The 17,934-nt window shown below is 32.9% G+C and overlaps 1 protein-coding gene and 1 long non-coding RNA gene across 2 annotated transcripts; both read right to left on the reverse strand.

The window, feature by feature from the left end:
* Positions 1-2,938: 2,938 nt before the first annotated feature.
* Positions 2,939-8,125, reverse strand: LOC127727787 (metallophosphoesterase MPPED2-like; the record flags this gene model as incomplete). Its single annotated transcript, XM_052234903.1, has 3 exons — positions 2,939-3,098; positions 3,264-3,281; positions 7,893-8,125. Coding segments are annotated over 3 exons (411 nt in total), but the record flags the coding sequence as incomplete, so codon positions are not given.
* Positions 8,126-10,287: 2,162 nt separating this feature from the next.
* On the reverse strand, positions 10,288-11,774 carry LOC127728733 (uncharacterized). Its single transcript, XR_007994336.1, has 2 exons — positions 11,657-11,774; positions 10,288-10,809 (listed from the first exon to the last, which is right to left on the reverse strand). It is a non-coding gene; the product is annotated as an uncharacterized LOC127728733 (long non-coding RNA).
* Between the last annotated feature and the right edge of the window lie 6,160 nt (positions 11,775-17,934).

Here is a 17,934-nt window from a genome sequence, read left to right on the forward strand (position 1 = left end):
AAATACCCATGTATTTTAGGACGTTTCTTTAAACAGGGTGGATGGTAAAGGATCTAGAATAGTTACCAGTTTATTGTTACATGTGTTTATTGTTCCATGTGTTTATTGTTCCTTGTGTGTATTGTTACTTATGTTTATTGTTACTTGTGTTTATTGTTCCATGTGTTTATTGTTCCTTGTGTTTATTGTTACTTGTGTTAATTGTTCCTTGTGTTTTTTGTTCCATGTGTTTATTGTTCCATGTGTTTATTGTTCCTTGTGTTTATTGTTCCATGTGTTAATTGTTACTTGTGTTTATTGTTACTTGTGTTAATTGTGTTTATTGTTACTTGTGTTTATTGTTCCATGTGTTTATTGTTCCTTGTGTTTATTGTTACTTGTGTTGATTGTTCCTTGTGTTTATTGTTCCTTGTGTTTATTGTTACTTGTGTTTATTGTTCCATGTGTTTATTGTTACTTGTGTTTATTGTTCCATGTGTTTATTATTCCTTGAGTTTATTGTTACTTGTGTCTATTGTTACTTATGTTTATTGTTTTTATTAGCCTTAACTAAATGGCGCGTTTAGTCTTGCGAAGCATTTGAAGGACTGAAAAAAAACCACAAATATATATTATATATATATGTGTATTGGTCCTCAGAATGCATAATATGTAGATAGTACGGTCGAAACTAGTTTAATTACAAAGACTTTAATAGATAATCAAACAAATATGTTGTGCTTCAGAAAAATGCATGGCAATTATGAAAAGCTAATTTTTGTTTTCATTTGATAGAAAAGTACTAAGTATATGATAATTATGCAAGTACAAAAATGTTCTTTGTTACCTTCAATATTTTTTCTCTACAATATCTTCCATGCATATGTATGCAGCATATTTTTCATATACCAAGTATTTATGATTTCTTGAATCAGTTTGTTTCTGATATGGCGGAATATGCGCTATGATTTCTTAAAGTTGCAGTCATTCTTCGAATAAATATTGCGTGTAAGGTAATTCAAGGCCACATCAATTTGATTTCTTGATCTTCGGGCTTTTGGCCAAATTATTAAAGAACACAAATCCATGTTTGCCAATGAACTCCACGTCACCATGTGCTTAACTCCATAACACACAAAGCATTCCAACTTTTTCTCTACTCTTATATTATCATTAAACGTTTTAAGGATGTCATATTATTAGAATGCCAAACTAAATTGGTGTTGTTAAAATTTATAGTTATTTTCTGAGATATCGAAATGTCAGTGACAGTCATGAAGTAGCTAAGCATTTTTATAGTATTTAGGAGCTATACAACTTTTCACACATTCAAAAAGGTGTGACATTTGTTTTCAAGTCCGTATTTAAATAGAATACCAAACAATATTTCTTTTTAACTCTAAACCTGAAGAGATCATGATGACATTTTTTTAAATTTTCTCCCATATTTTGTGACGATCCTAGTTCCTGGAGTTTTCAGTATTTTAACATAGTTCGTATTTCCCCATTTACAAATTTATTGAAGCTGATCCCCCTTCCAATTTTATGATATATACTAGTATGTAGCTGTTTACATTAGAATTGTTAATCATATATGCACAAAAAGAAATGTCATAAGATGTGGGAACGTTTTCGTGATTAATTCATCAACATATTTTCATCATATGCTATTAGATAGACGTTTTTCGTGTCAATACCAATCAAACACTATCCAGTTACGATTATCTTCTTATTTATTAATACCGAAATTACGAATATCATTTTTGCGAGTTACGATTATCATCCCAAATTTTTCGACGGCAATTTTCTAAGCGCTTAGACAATTATAGTGCACCGTTACGATTCAAATATGATGTAATGGTATAGAAAAACCTTGCAGCTGAGTAACTCTTGACAACAACGGGCTACATAATCATTTGAGAAAAATGACTGAAAAGATTTTACCTATTTCTGCCGTCGCCATATTGGGATCGTCGTAATTCAAGTTGCGATTATCAGTTTAACACCAGTGATGTAGGGGTATGCCTCGTAGGTCAATATGCTAAAGGTCTTGAGTTCAATTCCCAGCATAGATACTGGATTCTTTTCTACACAAATTTTGATAATAAATCTTTTTCGTATAAATATTTCTAAGTTTTATTGTGGATTTGACATTCCCGCCAAAATGTTACAGAACAAAGGAAATCATTCAGAACAAGCAAACTCAAGCTAGGGTGATCTGGTAGGGGTGATCCGGCTCAGATCACCCCTGGTAGAACAAAGGAGCTGGGATGTAACTCCGGATAATTGAAACATTTGTTATAAAAGATTAACACTTTTAACTACATAATTATCTTTCAATTTACCGAACAGTAAGAATTAGATTTAGTTGTGCCGTCAGCGGGGTTCGATGGCCCTTACATGCCGCTCACATATACGTGTAGTATTTTATGGTCTGAAAAGTTATTACTTGGAAAGTTGAAAATATGTACCCCATAACAATTAGTTGCTTAGAAATTAGTGACACCTTTTGGGCAGAAAACATGGATATTGAAACGTAATTTTATAACATTCCATTTTAGACTTTGAAAGTAAACAGCAGCGTGAAAAAAGATTATACTGTCGGAGAAATAGTCAACCTAGTTTCAGTCGACTGTCAACGATTCAAGATGCTATCACATTTTCACACGAAATGTTATCCTACTTTTCTATACTGACGGTTGGAGTGTATGAGCTCTGGGATGTTATGGGAGCTTCAACATTAGGATGATTGGTTGTGATAGCAATTCTGACTTGTCTAAATGCTTTGTTTGGAAAATTACAAGAGAAATATTTAAGGGACATTTTATACTATAAAGGAAAAAGGTGCAAACTACTAAATGAAATCATATTTGGATAAAGGTAATAGCAATTAATATGAAACAATTCCCCGTACACTTTCCCTGGCCTTGTCGAATTATGCATCTCATTTCAAGCACATTCAAGTAATCCGTCTTTTAATAAACGAGAAGTGAGATAAACTTCTATGAGAAAATTGTGCCAAATAGGCAGGTCTATGTGTAATCAGAATATCAACATTTTCCGGTATCTTATTCCACTTCTGCAGTATTTCTTCTCCACGATTAACTTTGAACGCCCAACTACAATATAGGGGTTGCCTTAAGTATTAAACAAAAATAAATAAATAAATCAATGCAACAAAAAAAGAAAATACAGTGACGTAAAGAAAGGATGAATTGGGAATTTGCAATACCTTAGACGAAAAGATATAAAGCAGTTCGAACAAGCTTATCGATATCTTTTACCTGTTATCATTTACATTGCTGAAAAACAAGTTGAAATAAAATGCTAAATCGTTCAGTCGCAGTTTTAAAATTTGAATTTGTATAAATTCTCCAATTTTATTTATAGTCACTTGTGTTTTTCGTTCATGCAGGTATCTTAGAGTTTTGCTTGAATAAAAAATTTAAGTGTGTTGAAAGGAATCAATGAATAGGAAAGTTTCCTATAACGTGGATATATTATAAATTATTCTTTATATAAACAGCAGCGAACATGGTAAATAAAAGAATTTATAACATTAAACAATTATAATTTTCTAATCAGTGATTATGAGAAAGGTGTCGTCTTAAAAGTTGACGGATTTCTGTAACAAAAGAAGAAGAAACCGAAATTTTTTATATATACATGTAGTAAAATAGGTTAGCATAAAATGATTTTTAGAGAACCGATTACAGCAAATGAGGTTTCTTTAGATCAAAGAATGTTAAATGGACCGAATTAATGTGCACTTTCAGGGTTTTTAATTCATCAGAGTTTTTTAATTTCTTGAATTTTTAACTGGTTTTTAGAGATAATGTCCAGGGGTGCCTAGAATTGACCACCTGATTCCTAAAACATATTAGGCGCAAGCCCAAAAATCGGTAATACTGTAATGACCTCGTTACACATCATATGTCTTCAGGAAACGTCCGATAGAGCAAACAGCACCTACATTATATGATACGTGATACTGTTGAGTATTGTAGATATTTTCTGAGAGTTATAATTTATTTTTTCTGATATGACTGCTTCCACTAAAAGGCGCATATGATGTCATACAACTACCTTTAGCAATCAATTGCATGAAAGACACATTTGATGCCACAAATTTACCGTTATTCATCAACTGCATGAACGACACACCAAATGCCACACAATTAATTTTAGCAATCAACTGCTTAAAAAACATATCGATGCCACACAAATACTTTTAGCCATTTACTGAATGAAAGACACATTTGATGCCACACAGTTACTTTTAGCTATCAGCTGCATGAAAGACAGACATGATGCCACACAGTCACCTTTATCAATTACATCATTGCGTGCATTTATTATTGCGATGTTTGAAGAATTAACAAAAATGCGTGTTTAATTATTGCGATTTTTGGAAAAAGCTACAAACAGATGTATGTATTTGATATCAAAATTCGAGTTCTTATTATTGCGATACTCAAGTAATTGCATTATTCGCATTGATAAAAACAACGCAATAATTTCTGAATTTACACTAATTGTATGTAAGACACAAATGTTGTCACAAATTTCCCGTTAGCCACTAACTGTATGAAAGACACACATGATGCAACATAGCTACCGCAAGCCATCAATTGTATGGGTCATGAAGCCACACAGCTACCTCTAGCCATCAACGCCATGAAAGATACATTTGATGACAAACACAACTACCGCTAACCGTCAACTGAACGAAAGACACACATGATACCACTGTTATCTTTAGCCATCTACTGTATGAAAGACACATACTAGTTTGATGCCACGCCACACAGTTATCGTTAACCATCAATTATTAGAAATACTCATTAAGCCTCAGAGCTACCTTTATCCACTAACTGCATGAAAGGCACATTTAATTAAAATCACCTTTAGCCATCCACTGGATGAAAGACACAAATGATGCCACATAGTGTAGTGAACTTTAATATGAGAAAATACATCCAGAATTAATTCTAAACTGTTATACTAATAATTGATACTGTGGAAACTTTCAATGTATCTATCGTTTCGACCACGCAGGAGTTAATTATCTGCACATGGTTTGATAAGGTTTTGTTGGGATTACAATCATTCTGTAACTGAATTTCGATCGTTTGAGTTGTATAATATATATTAGTATTACTTCGATTCCGCCTTTATATATGTAGCATACGTAAGGAAAAGCAGCGAGCAATTCTTTTAAGTGCCTGTGGCAAAAAGACGTATAAACTTATGAGTTATTTGAGAAATTAAGAAAGTCTATTGACTTATGACGACATTGTTAAGTTAGTCACGGATCACCAAAATCAAAAACCGTCATCTATCGTACAGAGGTACAAGTTTAACAGTAGATGGAGACAGCCATACGAATTAACATTCAAAAAGGCAATGGAAGTAGCGATGGAAATGGCAGCTAGGATCGCATAAGATCTGCAAGTTCAGAAACCTTAGCCAGTGCACAAAGTAACAGTCCGTAATGAGGAATGTTGCAGATGCGGAAGACCTCATAATGCACGTGATTGTAAATGGAAAGACGCCAAGAGTTATGTGTGCTATAAAAAGGACATTTAGCGAAAAAGTGACGAAATATAGGGAAGGAAAATGCTAAAGAAAGATCGACATTTAAGCAAGAAACACAGCATGGAAAAGTGTACTCGATACAAGTACATCAGTGTCATTGATAAGTAAGGAGACATGAACACATGCATTTGGTAGTGACGATTCATTAGAAAAATCGCCGTGTAGTTTGCGTACATACACGAGAAAAAAAATCGACGTGTTATCGTTATGTTACTGGTATATACAACAGTCAAAGTGTGGATTTACCGATCACCTTAGTTAATGGGACGGGACCGAGTATAATTGGGCGTGATTGGCTTCATAAACTACAACTCAACTGGAAATATTCAAAATTGAGCAATTGTTACACAATCAGGAAACGAAAAAAGGATAATGAGTTACAAGATTTGTTACGTAAGTACTCTCAAGTATTTAAAGAAGGACTAGGTACTTTAAAAGGACATAAAGCAAGGATTTATGTAGATGAAGACGCTACGCCTAAATATTTCAAAGTAAGTCCAGTGCCGTATGCACTCAAAGAGAAAATTGAACGAGAGCTTGATAGGTTAGAAAAAGGGAGAAATATCGAGAAAGCTGAATTCTCATAATGGGCTGCACCCATAGTTCCGATTGTTAAACCAGATAAACCAATAAGAATTTGTGGCGATAATGAAGTAATAATCAACCAAGTGTCTAAACTTGATAATTATCCAATTCCTAAAACCTATGACCTCTCTGTGACATTAAGTGGAGGACAAGCTGTTTCCAAGCTAGATCTGAGTCAGGCCTATCAACAAATTTTTCTCGACGAGGAGTCACGTAAATACGTAACAATTAACACACATAAAGGATTGTATCAGTATAATCGTTTGCCGTTTGGAGTTTCGTCCGCACTAGGAATATTTCAAAGAACAATTGAAAATTTATTGCAAGGAATTCCAAGAGTTGTGGTGCGAGTAGACGACATTCCTGTCACTGGATGTTCAAAGAGTGAACATTTAGACAATTTAGAAACTGTATTAATCAAGTAACATGAGTCAGGTATGAATCTGAAGTAGTGTATTTAGGTCACAGAATTGATTAACATGGAATGTGTCCTGTTGAAAGCAAAGTCAAAGCGATCACAGCGGCACCAGAACCTCAAAATGTTACCGATTTAAAATCATATTTAGGAATGTTTAATTACTACAACTGATTTCTGCAAGATTTATCTTCAAAACTAGCACCTTGCATGAAGTGTTGCAAAAATGGAGATGGGACAAACCACAACAAGAGGCATTCGAATTATCAAAAACTTTACTTAAGTTTTCAAAAGTGTTGGTACATTATGACCTAAACAAGGAAATTATTCTGTCGTGAGATGCTTCGTCATGTATCAGACCTGTTGGATATGTCTCGCGCACGCTAGCACCCGCCGAGAGGAATTATAGTGTTCTTTAGAAGGAAGGGATTAACCATTATATTCGCACTAAAGAAATTTCATCAATACTTGTTTGATAGAAAACTCACAATTGATACAGATCATAAGCCATTGATTTGACTATTTAACGAAAACAATTCTATTCCACCAATGGCAGCAGCGTCTATCGTTAAACCGAGAAGGGAAAACGAAAGTATCCACAGAAATGGTTATGCTGATGGACCACACGGATTCTATGCCGGTAACTGCCCAGCAAATCAAAGCATAGACACGTACGAATCCAATGTTAGGACAATATTTTAGTCGGAAGACAGTTAGGGTATTTGACAATTGTTTGTTTTGGGGAAATAGAGTTGTAATACCAACACCCGGAATAGAAATTATTCTACAAGAGCTACACGATTATCATCAAGGAATTTCACGTATGAAAGTACTTGCGAGAGGTTATGTTTGGTGGACAAATATGGACTCAGAAATTGAAAAGACAGTTCGTGTATGTCACAAGCGTCAAGGCAATCGACATGCTCCACCAGAAGCTCCAAATTCATCCTTGGGAATGGCCGTCAAAACCATGGTCTAGGATACATATTGATTATGACATTGTACTAATGTTCTTAGTATGTGTTGATGCACACTCAAAATATTTGGATGTACAAGTAGTGAACTTTGCTCCTAGTGCAAACACTATACGATGCCACACATAGTTACCTTTATTCACAACTGCATATAAGACATATATGATGTCACATAGTAAGATTTATCCATCAACTGTGTGACAAACACAGATTATGCTACATAGTTACTTTTATTCATCAACTGCATGAAAAAGACACATGATGTCACACATTTAAGTTAAGTTGTTGAAGTTTAATACATGTAGTACAATTTAAATTTACAGTTTCATAAAAATATTTACCAAGGAGATCCATAGATATTTATTCCACAAACATTAACCATAGAATCTTGTAAATAAAAAGCGTTAGTTACTGTTTCCCTAACACAATTTAAAACTTTGGATTGGAGATAATGATTTACTACACAAATAGTCTCTCCAAAATAGTTAGCTTCGGTAAAAAGACTTTCGTAAAAAGACAACACATGATTTCCTGCGATTACAATCTTCTTTTTATGAGAAAGTTGACCTGAAATTTATAACACATCAGTTAGGCAAACAACCATTGTTAATAAAGCGCGGATTCAGGAAATTCATTTCAACGGAGTATAACAATAACTCATTTACATTATTTAAATTTTTCATTCAGAATTTTGATTTAAATACTAATCTATCATATAAAACTGATAAACATTTTGTTTAAAGCTACTACCAGAATATATTCGAAAATATTATTTTACAGGATGACGACACACTGAGCTCATCCTTTGTCAAACCAGCAAGCACGTGTGGTAAGGTTAACATATGCATAGTAGATGCGGATATACGTCATAGCATCGTGCAAATGATTTTTTAAAAAACTTTTATGAATGTATTAGCGTTCTCTTTAATACTTTGAACTTAACATACTTAGTGTTGAAGATAACATGTTTACCTCTAGATGTCTTTTAGTTTTTATATCCTTGGGTTGTTGTATAATGATTGATCGTTGGTTGCTTCACATATAGCTACAAATAATTCATGCATTTTCAGGATGACTTTTTGTATGTTAAAGAATCCTTGAATAAAACTCTCCATGGATCAATAGGCCTGTTGCAAGGCGACATATGCCCTCAAGCATATGTCATACCCAACATATTCTTATTTTCAAGTTGCAGTTTAGCTTTTCCGCCCGTCATTCCGATCAACTTACATTTTGTAATGAATGTTTATTTATTTTCGTCCTGAATATGCATGAAATGTTTGCAATCGAACGTCAAGCAAGCAAAGAATAAATCAATCAACAAATTCAACCTATTTGGTCATGTGATCTGCACAGTTCAACATACATTTGTAAAAAGTAAAATACAAAAATACAAAAATACCAAACTGCAAGGAAGATTCAAAGCGGAAAATCCTTTATCCTTTGGCAAAATCAAAAGCTCAAACACATCAAACAAATGGAAAACATACGCCAAATTTCTGACTTGGTAAAGGCATTTCCCTATGTAGAAAATAGTGGATTAAACCTGGTTTTATAGACCTCCATTATATTGACAACAATTTGTGAGCAAAACAAACAGACATAATAGGCAAAAATTTCAAAAAATTGGGTACAGTAGTCAACATTGTGTTATAATCTTAATCCCTTTAAAAAACAACAACTATGTAAACATAAAACGATGTAAAGTACATCTCAGTGGTATCATATATCAACTTGTTTCGAAGAATCCTACTGAATCCAAATTAAGCATTCATTTGTGAAATCTCCTGCGTGCAGTAAGACGTCTCCAGGAGGAACATAAAAATTCAACGTATTGTCTACATCGAGCATAGAATGTGTATCAGACAAACAAACAAATCGTAAACAATTAGATTTTACTGGAGAATGAATATTTAGTGGGGTTACTGTTTTAAAAGTTTGTGTTTCACTCATCTTTTCCATGCTCTGCTTGGCATATCAGTTTCAAAATCCGGAAGAATGTTGACCTGTTTAAAATATTCACTATTTTCGTCCTTATCTTTTAAAAATTCAAATTCGTCATCAGAAAAATCTTCTAGCGTTTCTTTTTCGTTTTCCTTTGATGTTGTTGAGTACAAACGAAGTTTCTTCATTTTCTTTGACTTTCAATATATCTACAAATATATAGATACATTTAGATTTGTCATTGCCAGTACATGTTGTTAGCGTGTACCAGTTTGTTTTTCATGAAAATATCTATCAAAACCATATAAATCTGACTTTAACACAAACATATCAACAATATGGAAATGGAGATTAGTTATCTAAAATTATTTCCCAAATTTATTATCCTTATAGTTAACACGAAGAATGAAAAAAAAAACTAAATACATGATCTCGAAAGATACTTGTATAAGAACTGTCAAATATAGCCTAATAGTAAATACACACTGAAACCTCTCCATTTAGAAATATATACGAATGTCATATGTAAAATGTTTTTTGCAACAATAAAAAACCCGCCAAAAAAATTACTTAAAACTAAGTAGTTACAACAATCCTTTATCCTTTGGCAAAATCAAAAGCTCAAACACATGAAACAAATGGAAAACATACGCCAAATTTCTGACTTGGTAAAGGCATTTCCCTATGTAGAAAATAGTGGATTAAACCTGGTTTTATAGACCTCCATTATATTGACAACAATTTGTGAGCAAAACAAACAGACATAATAGGCAAAAATTTCAAAAAATTGGGTACAGCAGTCAACATTGTGTTATAATCTTAATCCCTTTAAAAAACAACAACTATGTAAACATAAAACGATGTAAAGTACATCTCAGTGGTATCATATATCAACTTGTTTCGAAGAATCCTACTGAATCCAAATTAAGCATTCATTTGTGAAATCTCCTGCGTGCAGTAAGACGTCTCCAGGAGGAACATAAAAATTCAACGTATTGTCTACATCGAGCATAGAATGTGTATCAGACAAACAAACAAATCGTAAACAATTAGATTTTACTGGAGAATGAATATTTAGTGGGGTTACTGTTTTAAAAGTTTGTGTTTCACTCATCTTTTCCATGCTCTGCTTGGCATATCAGTTTCAAAATCCGGAAGAATGTTGACCTGTTTAAAATATTCACTATTTTCGTCCTTATCTTTTAAAAATTCAAATTCGTCATCAGAAAAATCTTCTAGCGTTTCTTTTTCGTTTTCCTTTGATGTTGTTGAGTACAAACGAAGTTTCTTCATTTTCTTTGACTTTCAATATATCTACAAATATATAGATACATTTAGATTTGTCATTGCCAGTACATGTTGTTAGCGTGTACCAGTTTGTTTTTCATGAAAATATCTATCAAAAACATATAAATCTGACTTTAACACAAACATATCAACAATATGGAAATGGAGATTAGTTATCTAAAATTATTTCCCAAATTTCTTATCCTTATAGTTAACACGAAGAATGAAAAAAAACTAAATACATGATCTCGAAAGATACTTGTATAAGAACTGTCAAATATAGCCTAATAGTAAATACACACTGAAACCTCTCCATTTAGAAATATATACGAATGTAAAATGTTTTTTGCAACAATAAAAAACCCGCCAAAAACATTACTTAAAACTAAGTAGTTACAACAACAAATGGAAGTTTTTAACGACCTTGAATGGCTATACAGCCCTTGCACGGTCAGTAAGTAGTTACTCTTACGAACGGAGGCTTATAAAAATAATATAACTATAAGTGAACTGTATTTCCTTTTTTTTTTTTTTTGATCCTAATGTGTAATTGGATGTAGGGTAAACCAATTTATAAGCCTCCGTTCGTAAGTAGTTACTCTTACGAACGGAGGCTTATAAAAATAATATAACTATAAGTGAACTGTATTTCCTTTTTTTTTTTTTTTGATCCTAATGTGTAATTGGATGTAGGGTAAACCAATTTATAAGCCTCCGTTCGTAAGTAGTTACTCTTACGAACGGAGGCTTATAAATTGGTTTACCCTACATCCAATTACACATTAGGATCAGAAAAAAATTTAGGAAATACAGTTCACTTATAGTTATATTATTTTTTGAGCCTCTACGAAATGATAAAAATGGGCAGCCTTACCATAATGGTATTACATTTTGTTCCTGGTCACGTCTACTCATATGAAAACTTGGTGACGCTTGACGTTGCAAGTAAATCTGATATAGATATATTTGTATGCGAGATTTGTTTGTAAACAAACGGGTCGTTAATTTAAAATCGGGATCGGAGGGGAATAAATACGGATGACGTGAATATATTTATATCAAATCATGGGTTTGTGAATAGGTTAATTTTAATCGAGAACCCTTAATTGGAATAATAAAGTTGTTTTTTCTTATTTTTCATGTAAATAGTCTTTTTATTTCAACCACATGCGCTGGGTGCACGGACCCTCCTTTGTCTTTCCTTTTTTATGCTTATTTTTTCATTAGATAATCTTCAATTTTTAAACTTATTTTCACTTATTCAATGTGATCTTGCTCGAAATCCATTTAATATTACAATAACAGTAGTTTATACATATGAACATGACAGTTGTTTTTCATTGTTTCGTTGGTTGAGTCGAACGTTTCACTTTGTCAGGTTTTATGGACTTTGCCCTTTTAGAATTTACCTTGGAACTCGGTAGTTTTGTTAATACCTTTTTTAATGACAATACCACAAACACCCTGATTTTTTCAAGAATGCTAATTCGTATTTTGCGGACCGTGAATAAAAGATGTAGCCCATTTGACCATCTCCTCAAAAACGAATGCCAATCTCTAAAAAGATATGAAACTAGAGAGAGCTACAGAGCCTATGTCGCTAACCTGGATCTATGTGGATTTTCAACGATGGCAACTCGAAAACATTGTAGACAAGGATAAGTTTCATGACTAAAATTTTCTTTTTTGTTGATTATGCCTTGCTGATCATTTTTACTGTTTACAGTATCTCCCTTTTTTCTGTAATGCCAAATATGAAAACTACAATAGTATTCAAACTTCAGGTCACTTTATATATTTCATAAAACTTTTTCGGAGTTGCTATTGTGGGGAGAACGCACATCCTCCATGTGTATGAGCCTGCAGTGCTTACCCTACCACACTACTTATAAACTCAAAACGCAGTCTGAATTAGGCTACAGCTCACAGGAAGCGTTTATTCCACTCGAAATAATTATCAGGAACTACATTGGCATTATTTTGGAAAAATTAAAAAACACAACGCGAACTAGCACTATTAATTACATTTACTAAACTAAACTTTTGCATTACAATTCTTTTTCTTTCATTTGACCATGTTTTATGTGCATTTGTAAATAAAATGTTGAGTTCTATTTAATTAATGTCTCTGTTCAGCCAAACTCTAATATCAGATGTACGTTATCGAATACGGACGAAGTACAAGCAACTACACGTCCCGAGAGTCGTCGACATTGACCCCATCCAGTTGCAGTATCTATAATTTTAATCACTTTGATTTATGACAGGATCTTAAAAAGGACAATATTTGAAAAAATGATTATTCCACCTTCAATCGTCGTCTTCAACCGAAATTATTTCTAGTAAAATCCCTTGGCGGACGACACCGAAAGTCTAATTGAGTGCCAATTATTTCATACATATTCACTTAACAATATATCAAACTTCTACCTTAAAAACATTCACATATGACCATTCTGAAGAATTTGCACACGGTTTTTATAGGTTGCACTTTGTAAATACAGCTGTTTCACAGACCACGCCTCTTTTGGGGAGAAATATAATATTCATAGATATTTTATTTTGTTTACGTACTGGTTCACAGATATGATCTCTATGTTTCATCTCTTAGAGACATAACTTGGGAATGTTACTAGTATAGATAAACATAAATAGCGACCGCCTTGAATTTTGAGGAAGACCCAAAGTAAAGGAAGGGGTTGTACAGAATTTAAGTATAAGTTTAAACTCTTAGAAGTTCGGGGCATATAAATGTTGAAAATATGCCGCACAGCCCAATATTTTGACCTTTGAAACAAAAATGGTAGTGCATATGAGCTTTCCATTCTAGGATATAATTTTTTACGAAACGTCATAGTAAAAGTGGCACAATTTTAGCCGTAAAAGGAGTTCCTATGGGAAATTGCATTGTCTATATTTACAGAAATGCAACCTGTATTGGATGAAAAAAGAGAACATGTAGAATTTCACCAAATCTGGTTTATCTTCAGAGTCTTGATGAAATTATCTCAAATATAAAGTTATGTAAATATTTCATGAAGATTGAGAAATCCGGGGCCTTTACTATGATGACTCAGCATAAATTCACAGGTTACAATATGCATAGTTTACCTAAAGCCCTGTATGCAAAATAAATTCATAATATATGCTCATTTGTAATTTAAATTGTTAAGCAGTGCTTATATTTACTCTTCGCAGTCATTGAAACTCACAGATCCTTGATGAATATTGTTGTTGGGGTGTCTCCGTCCTGTCCAAAACCCAAAAGTAAGCCGTAACACCTGAATGTGGTTTCTTGTGACTGCGGCATAAAAAAATACAAGTTAGAGATACAAAATTACCTCAATAAAGCTAACAATAGTGTGGTCTATCCTCAAAATGTACTAAATATTCCATATTCACAGAAACAGCTGAATTATTTTGCAAATTTGAGGCCCCAGGGGCAAAAAAACAGAAAAAAATACCTAACCCCTGGGTAATAAAACAGATAATTTAGCCTGTAAAGGCTATGATTTTATTATTATAAAGGTCTTATGTACAGAAAACAATAACTGTGTGCTTTGAATTTATGCAAAAAACAGATTCCAGCAGTCAGTTCTATATATAAAACGTTAAGTGAATTCATATGTCAGACTGGTAACATACATACAATTTTTGCAAAAGTGGCTTTGTTTAAGCACTTCTAGTCACATATTAGCCAACTTATATTAGATATATAGTAAGAGATAATATTATTGTGACAAGAATTCTTCACTGCCCATTTGAGGCAAAAATTGTGAACTTTTACAGATAAATATGCATACAGTAAGATGTGGACTGGAGACAGAGGCAGGATTGGATATTTTATATAATCTTGAATGTTGTAATTATTAACTACTAAACTTTACATTTATAGTATTCTGAAATGCTTTCAATTTGTTATCAGAATAGTTTCATACAGGTTCTAGGCATTTCATGTCAGAATAGGTGCACATAGGATAAGCTGACATTAATTTAAGTCTTGTTTTCAAATTGCTTAAAAAATTGAAACAGGGTCGGGGGTATAAAATGTACTGTAAAAGAAAAGTTAGAGTAAATGCAGTGATTTCTTTTAGGCTATGATTCTGATAAATAACTATTGTTGTTAGAAAAAATGTTTTTCAAGAGTTTTCTATTTAAATAAATGTTAGTATAGGTTGCACTTTGTAAATACAGCTGTTTCACAGACCACGCCTCTTTTGGGGAGAAATATAATACACATAGATATTTTATTTTGTTTACGTGCTGGTTCACAGATATGATCTCTATTTTTCATCTCTCTCTTAAAGACATGAGAGCCTTGAATTCTGAGGAAGACCCAAAATGAAGGAAGGGGTAGTACAGAATTTTAGTATAAGTTTAAACTCTTAGAAGTTCGGGGCATATAAATGTTGAAAATATGCCGCTCAACCCTATATTTTGACTTTTGAAAAATATATTAGTGCATATGCGCTTTCCAATCTAGGATATAATTTTTTACGAAACTTCATAGTAAAAGTGGTAGTTTTAGCCGTAAAAGGAGTTCCTATAGGAAATTGCATTGTCTATATTTACAGAAATGCAACCTAAACTGGGAAAGATGAGCATTCCTTCAACATGGGGAAACATGTGCCTTCCATTTAACGGTCTCATATAAAAAGTTCAAATTTGATTGAACGTTGTAACAGATATATCACTGATGTTCTTTATCTTGAAATTTCGCAGATATATCAACCGGTTTGTAGTGACTTTTGGCACTGACATTATTTCATGTACGCCCAAAGAAAGGAGGAGCGACAATTGTATTTTAGGTTTCTAGGATTTTGTAATCTCATCATATTTAGTTGATGATGCCATTATTATGAATATACAAGTTCAACCATTTAAGGTAGCACTACAGTCAGAATTTTCTGACTCCAACCAACAGTCTTTAAAGATTAATTTCTCCAAAACTACTCAATGGATTTTTAAAATCTTTAATTCATTTTAAAGCTGAAATATAACTCTTTCTTAATCTATAGATAAATTTATTTTTGGTATGATTAATCTCATAATATAGCTCATTAATTGCCAAAAAGTGGTCTTCCAACTTGGATGAAAATGGCACATCAGGTCAAATGGTAGTAAAAATTTGTTTTCATCCCTTTAATCAACCATTCACAATCTACAAAACCGTGTCTCAGATTTTTGATATATGCCTCCAGTAATAAGATATATTATTTTTACTGCTGGATGCCAAACCTCATTTCACCTTTCATCTTTGGAGACCTATAAACAAATTATCCAAAAACTGGGACACGGTATTGTAGAAAATACTCCCTTCAATCACATATATCAAAGTCAAATCAAAGGGGTACCCATAAAGTTTCTATTTTCATTTTTTCCTTACAATTCTCATGAAAAATTGTTCTGAGAAATGACCTTAAAACTGAATTTCCTCTTAAGAACCCCTATAAATGCCACATGAATACAAAAATTCCACTGGGAACACCCTAGGAGTGTTCTGACACCATTACTTTATCAATAGAACCGCACACATTGTGTCTTTGATGCTCTAATGCTGTAAAATTTGCATTTTGTGTGCACTGTATAACACTAACTTGGCATTTGGCGGGAGTTTGACGTCACAGATTTGACCAACATCTGTGATGTAGTAATTAAATAAAGACAAAGCTCCGCCTCTGTCCAGATAGTCTAAGATAAGAGAATAACAGGATTGGCCAGCTGCATCATAATTAATATTTAACATCATTATTCTCACTATAAAGAATAATTTTAATTTGAATTTTAAAAAGAAATATAATATGACCATGATGACTGAAATTAGCTAAATTATTAAAATTAAAATACATGTCCATAAAAAGATCAAGACCATCCCCTTCTTGAAAATAGACTGTCCAACATGATTTATGAGTTTCATGGAATTTACAAATTTCACATAAACTTAAAATTAGTTAAAATGCCTAAAATTATTTTTAAATGTAGAAGACCAAAGACGAGAAATTTATACAGGCAGTCAGAGGCTGTCAAAGATACTTTCACACTCTTTTCCATAATTTTTTTTTCATTTTGGTAGATTTTTTCCCTTTAAATTTTTTCCTATTCATATCTTTTTCTTTTTTTCTGTTCTAAACTTCCATGTTTTATAAATTAGTTTTGTTGCAATGCAATGAGATATTTATCTTGTGGTCAGGGATTAACAGCTGGACACTGGTATCATCAGATGATTGACATATTAGCCCCTCCCAAATGCCTATATATTTAGATTAATTACATGTGCTTTTATTTACATAAGTTCATTATCAATTTACTCCCTGTTGTGATATGATAATGACTTTGGGATTTTTACAAACTGTGCAGAATAGTACTTACTTCAAAATTATGTGATAAAAAAAATATCTTCAAAAAATCATTGTTAGACTGTAGTGCTACCTTAAACAAAACAGTGGTCCTACGTTTTACATTCAATGATCCAATTAAGTATAATAATGAAAACAGCTAAAATTGATGTACAGAATATCATTTTACATCATATGTTTCCTTACACTGAAAATTATAAGAAGCCTCTTTATCTTTTGTTTTAACCAAGTATAACGTTCTTATAACAGAGAATCTCAGATCTATGATTAGAATAGTTGAGAACAGTGAATACAGCAAGTTATCGGGTCTTATACATCCTTGGCTTTCATATTTTTTTGGTTTTGGGCGTTTCTGATGAAAATAGTTTCAGAAAAGTGCTTCGGATGCACGAAATTGTATGAAGTGTTAATTTTAATTTCGAGCACTGGATCGATACCTGTGCTGGTGGAATGCATGTCCCCGAGGATATCTTAAGATCAGGAATCTGCTTCTGTACTGACATGATTTATAACATTTTTTTCTGAACTCTTCCGTTGATGAATTAATAAAGTACTTAAAAAACTAAGGTTCCAACTCTTTCAGGCAAAGTTGACCTTACAAGAAGTATTCTTTTTAGGTACCTTTTGCCTGGCATAATCCTCGACTGAATCCACGAGTATTTCAAAGTTGTGTTTCCAATTGATGGATTTAGGCTCACGATATTTCGGGCCTTTGGATAGCACATTTCGCAGCGAAGTGTTATTGACAATGTTCAGGTCGCTAGTAACGTGGACAGCTGGACTAATTATGAATTGG

This window comes from Mytilus californianus, unplaced genomic scaffold, assembly GCF_021869535.1.
Source record: "Mytilus californianus isolate M0D057914Y unplaced genomic scaffold, xbMytCali1.0.p SCAF_2, whole genome shotgun sequence".
Classification (NCBI taxonomy): Eukaryota; Metazoa; Mollusca; class Bivalvia; order Mytilida; family Mytilidae; genus Mytilus; species Mytilus californianus.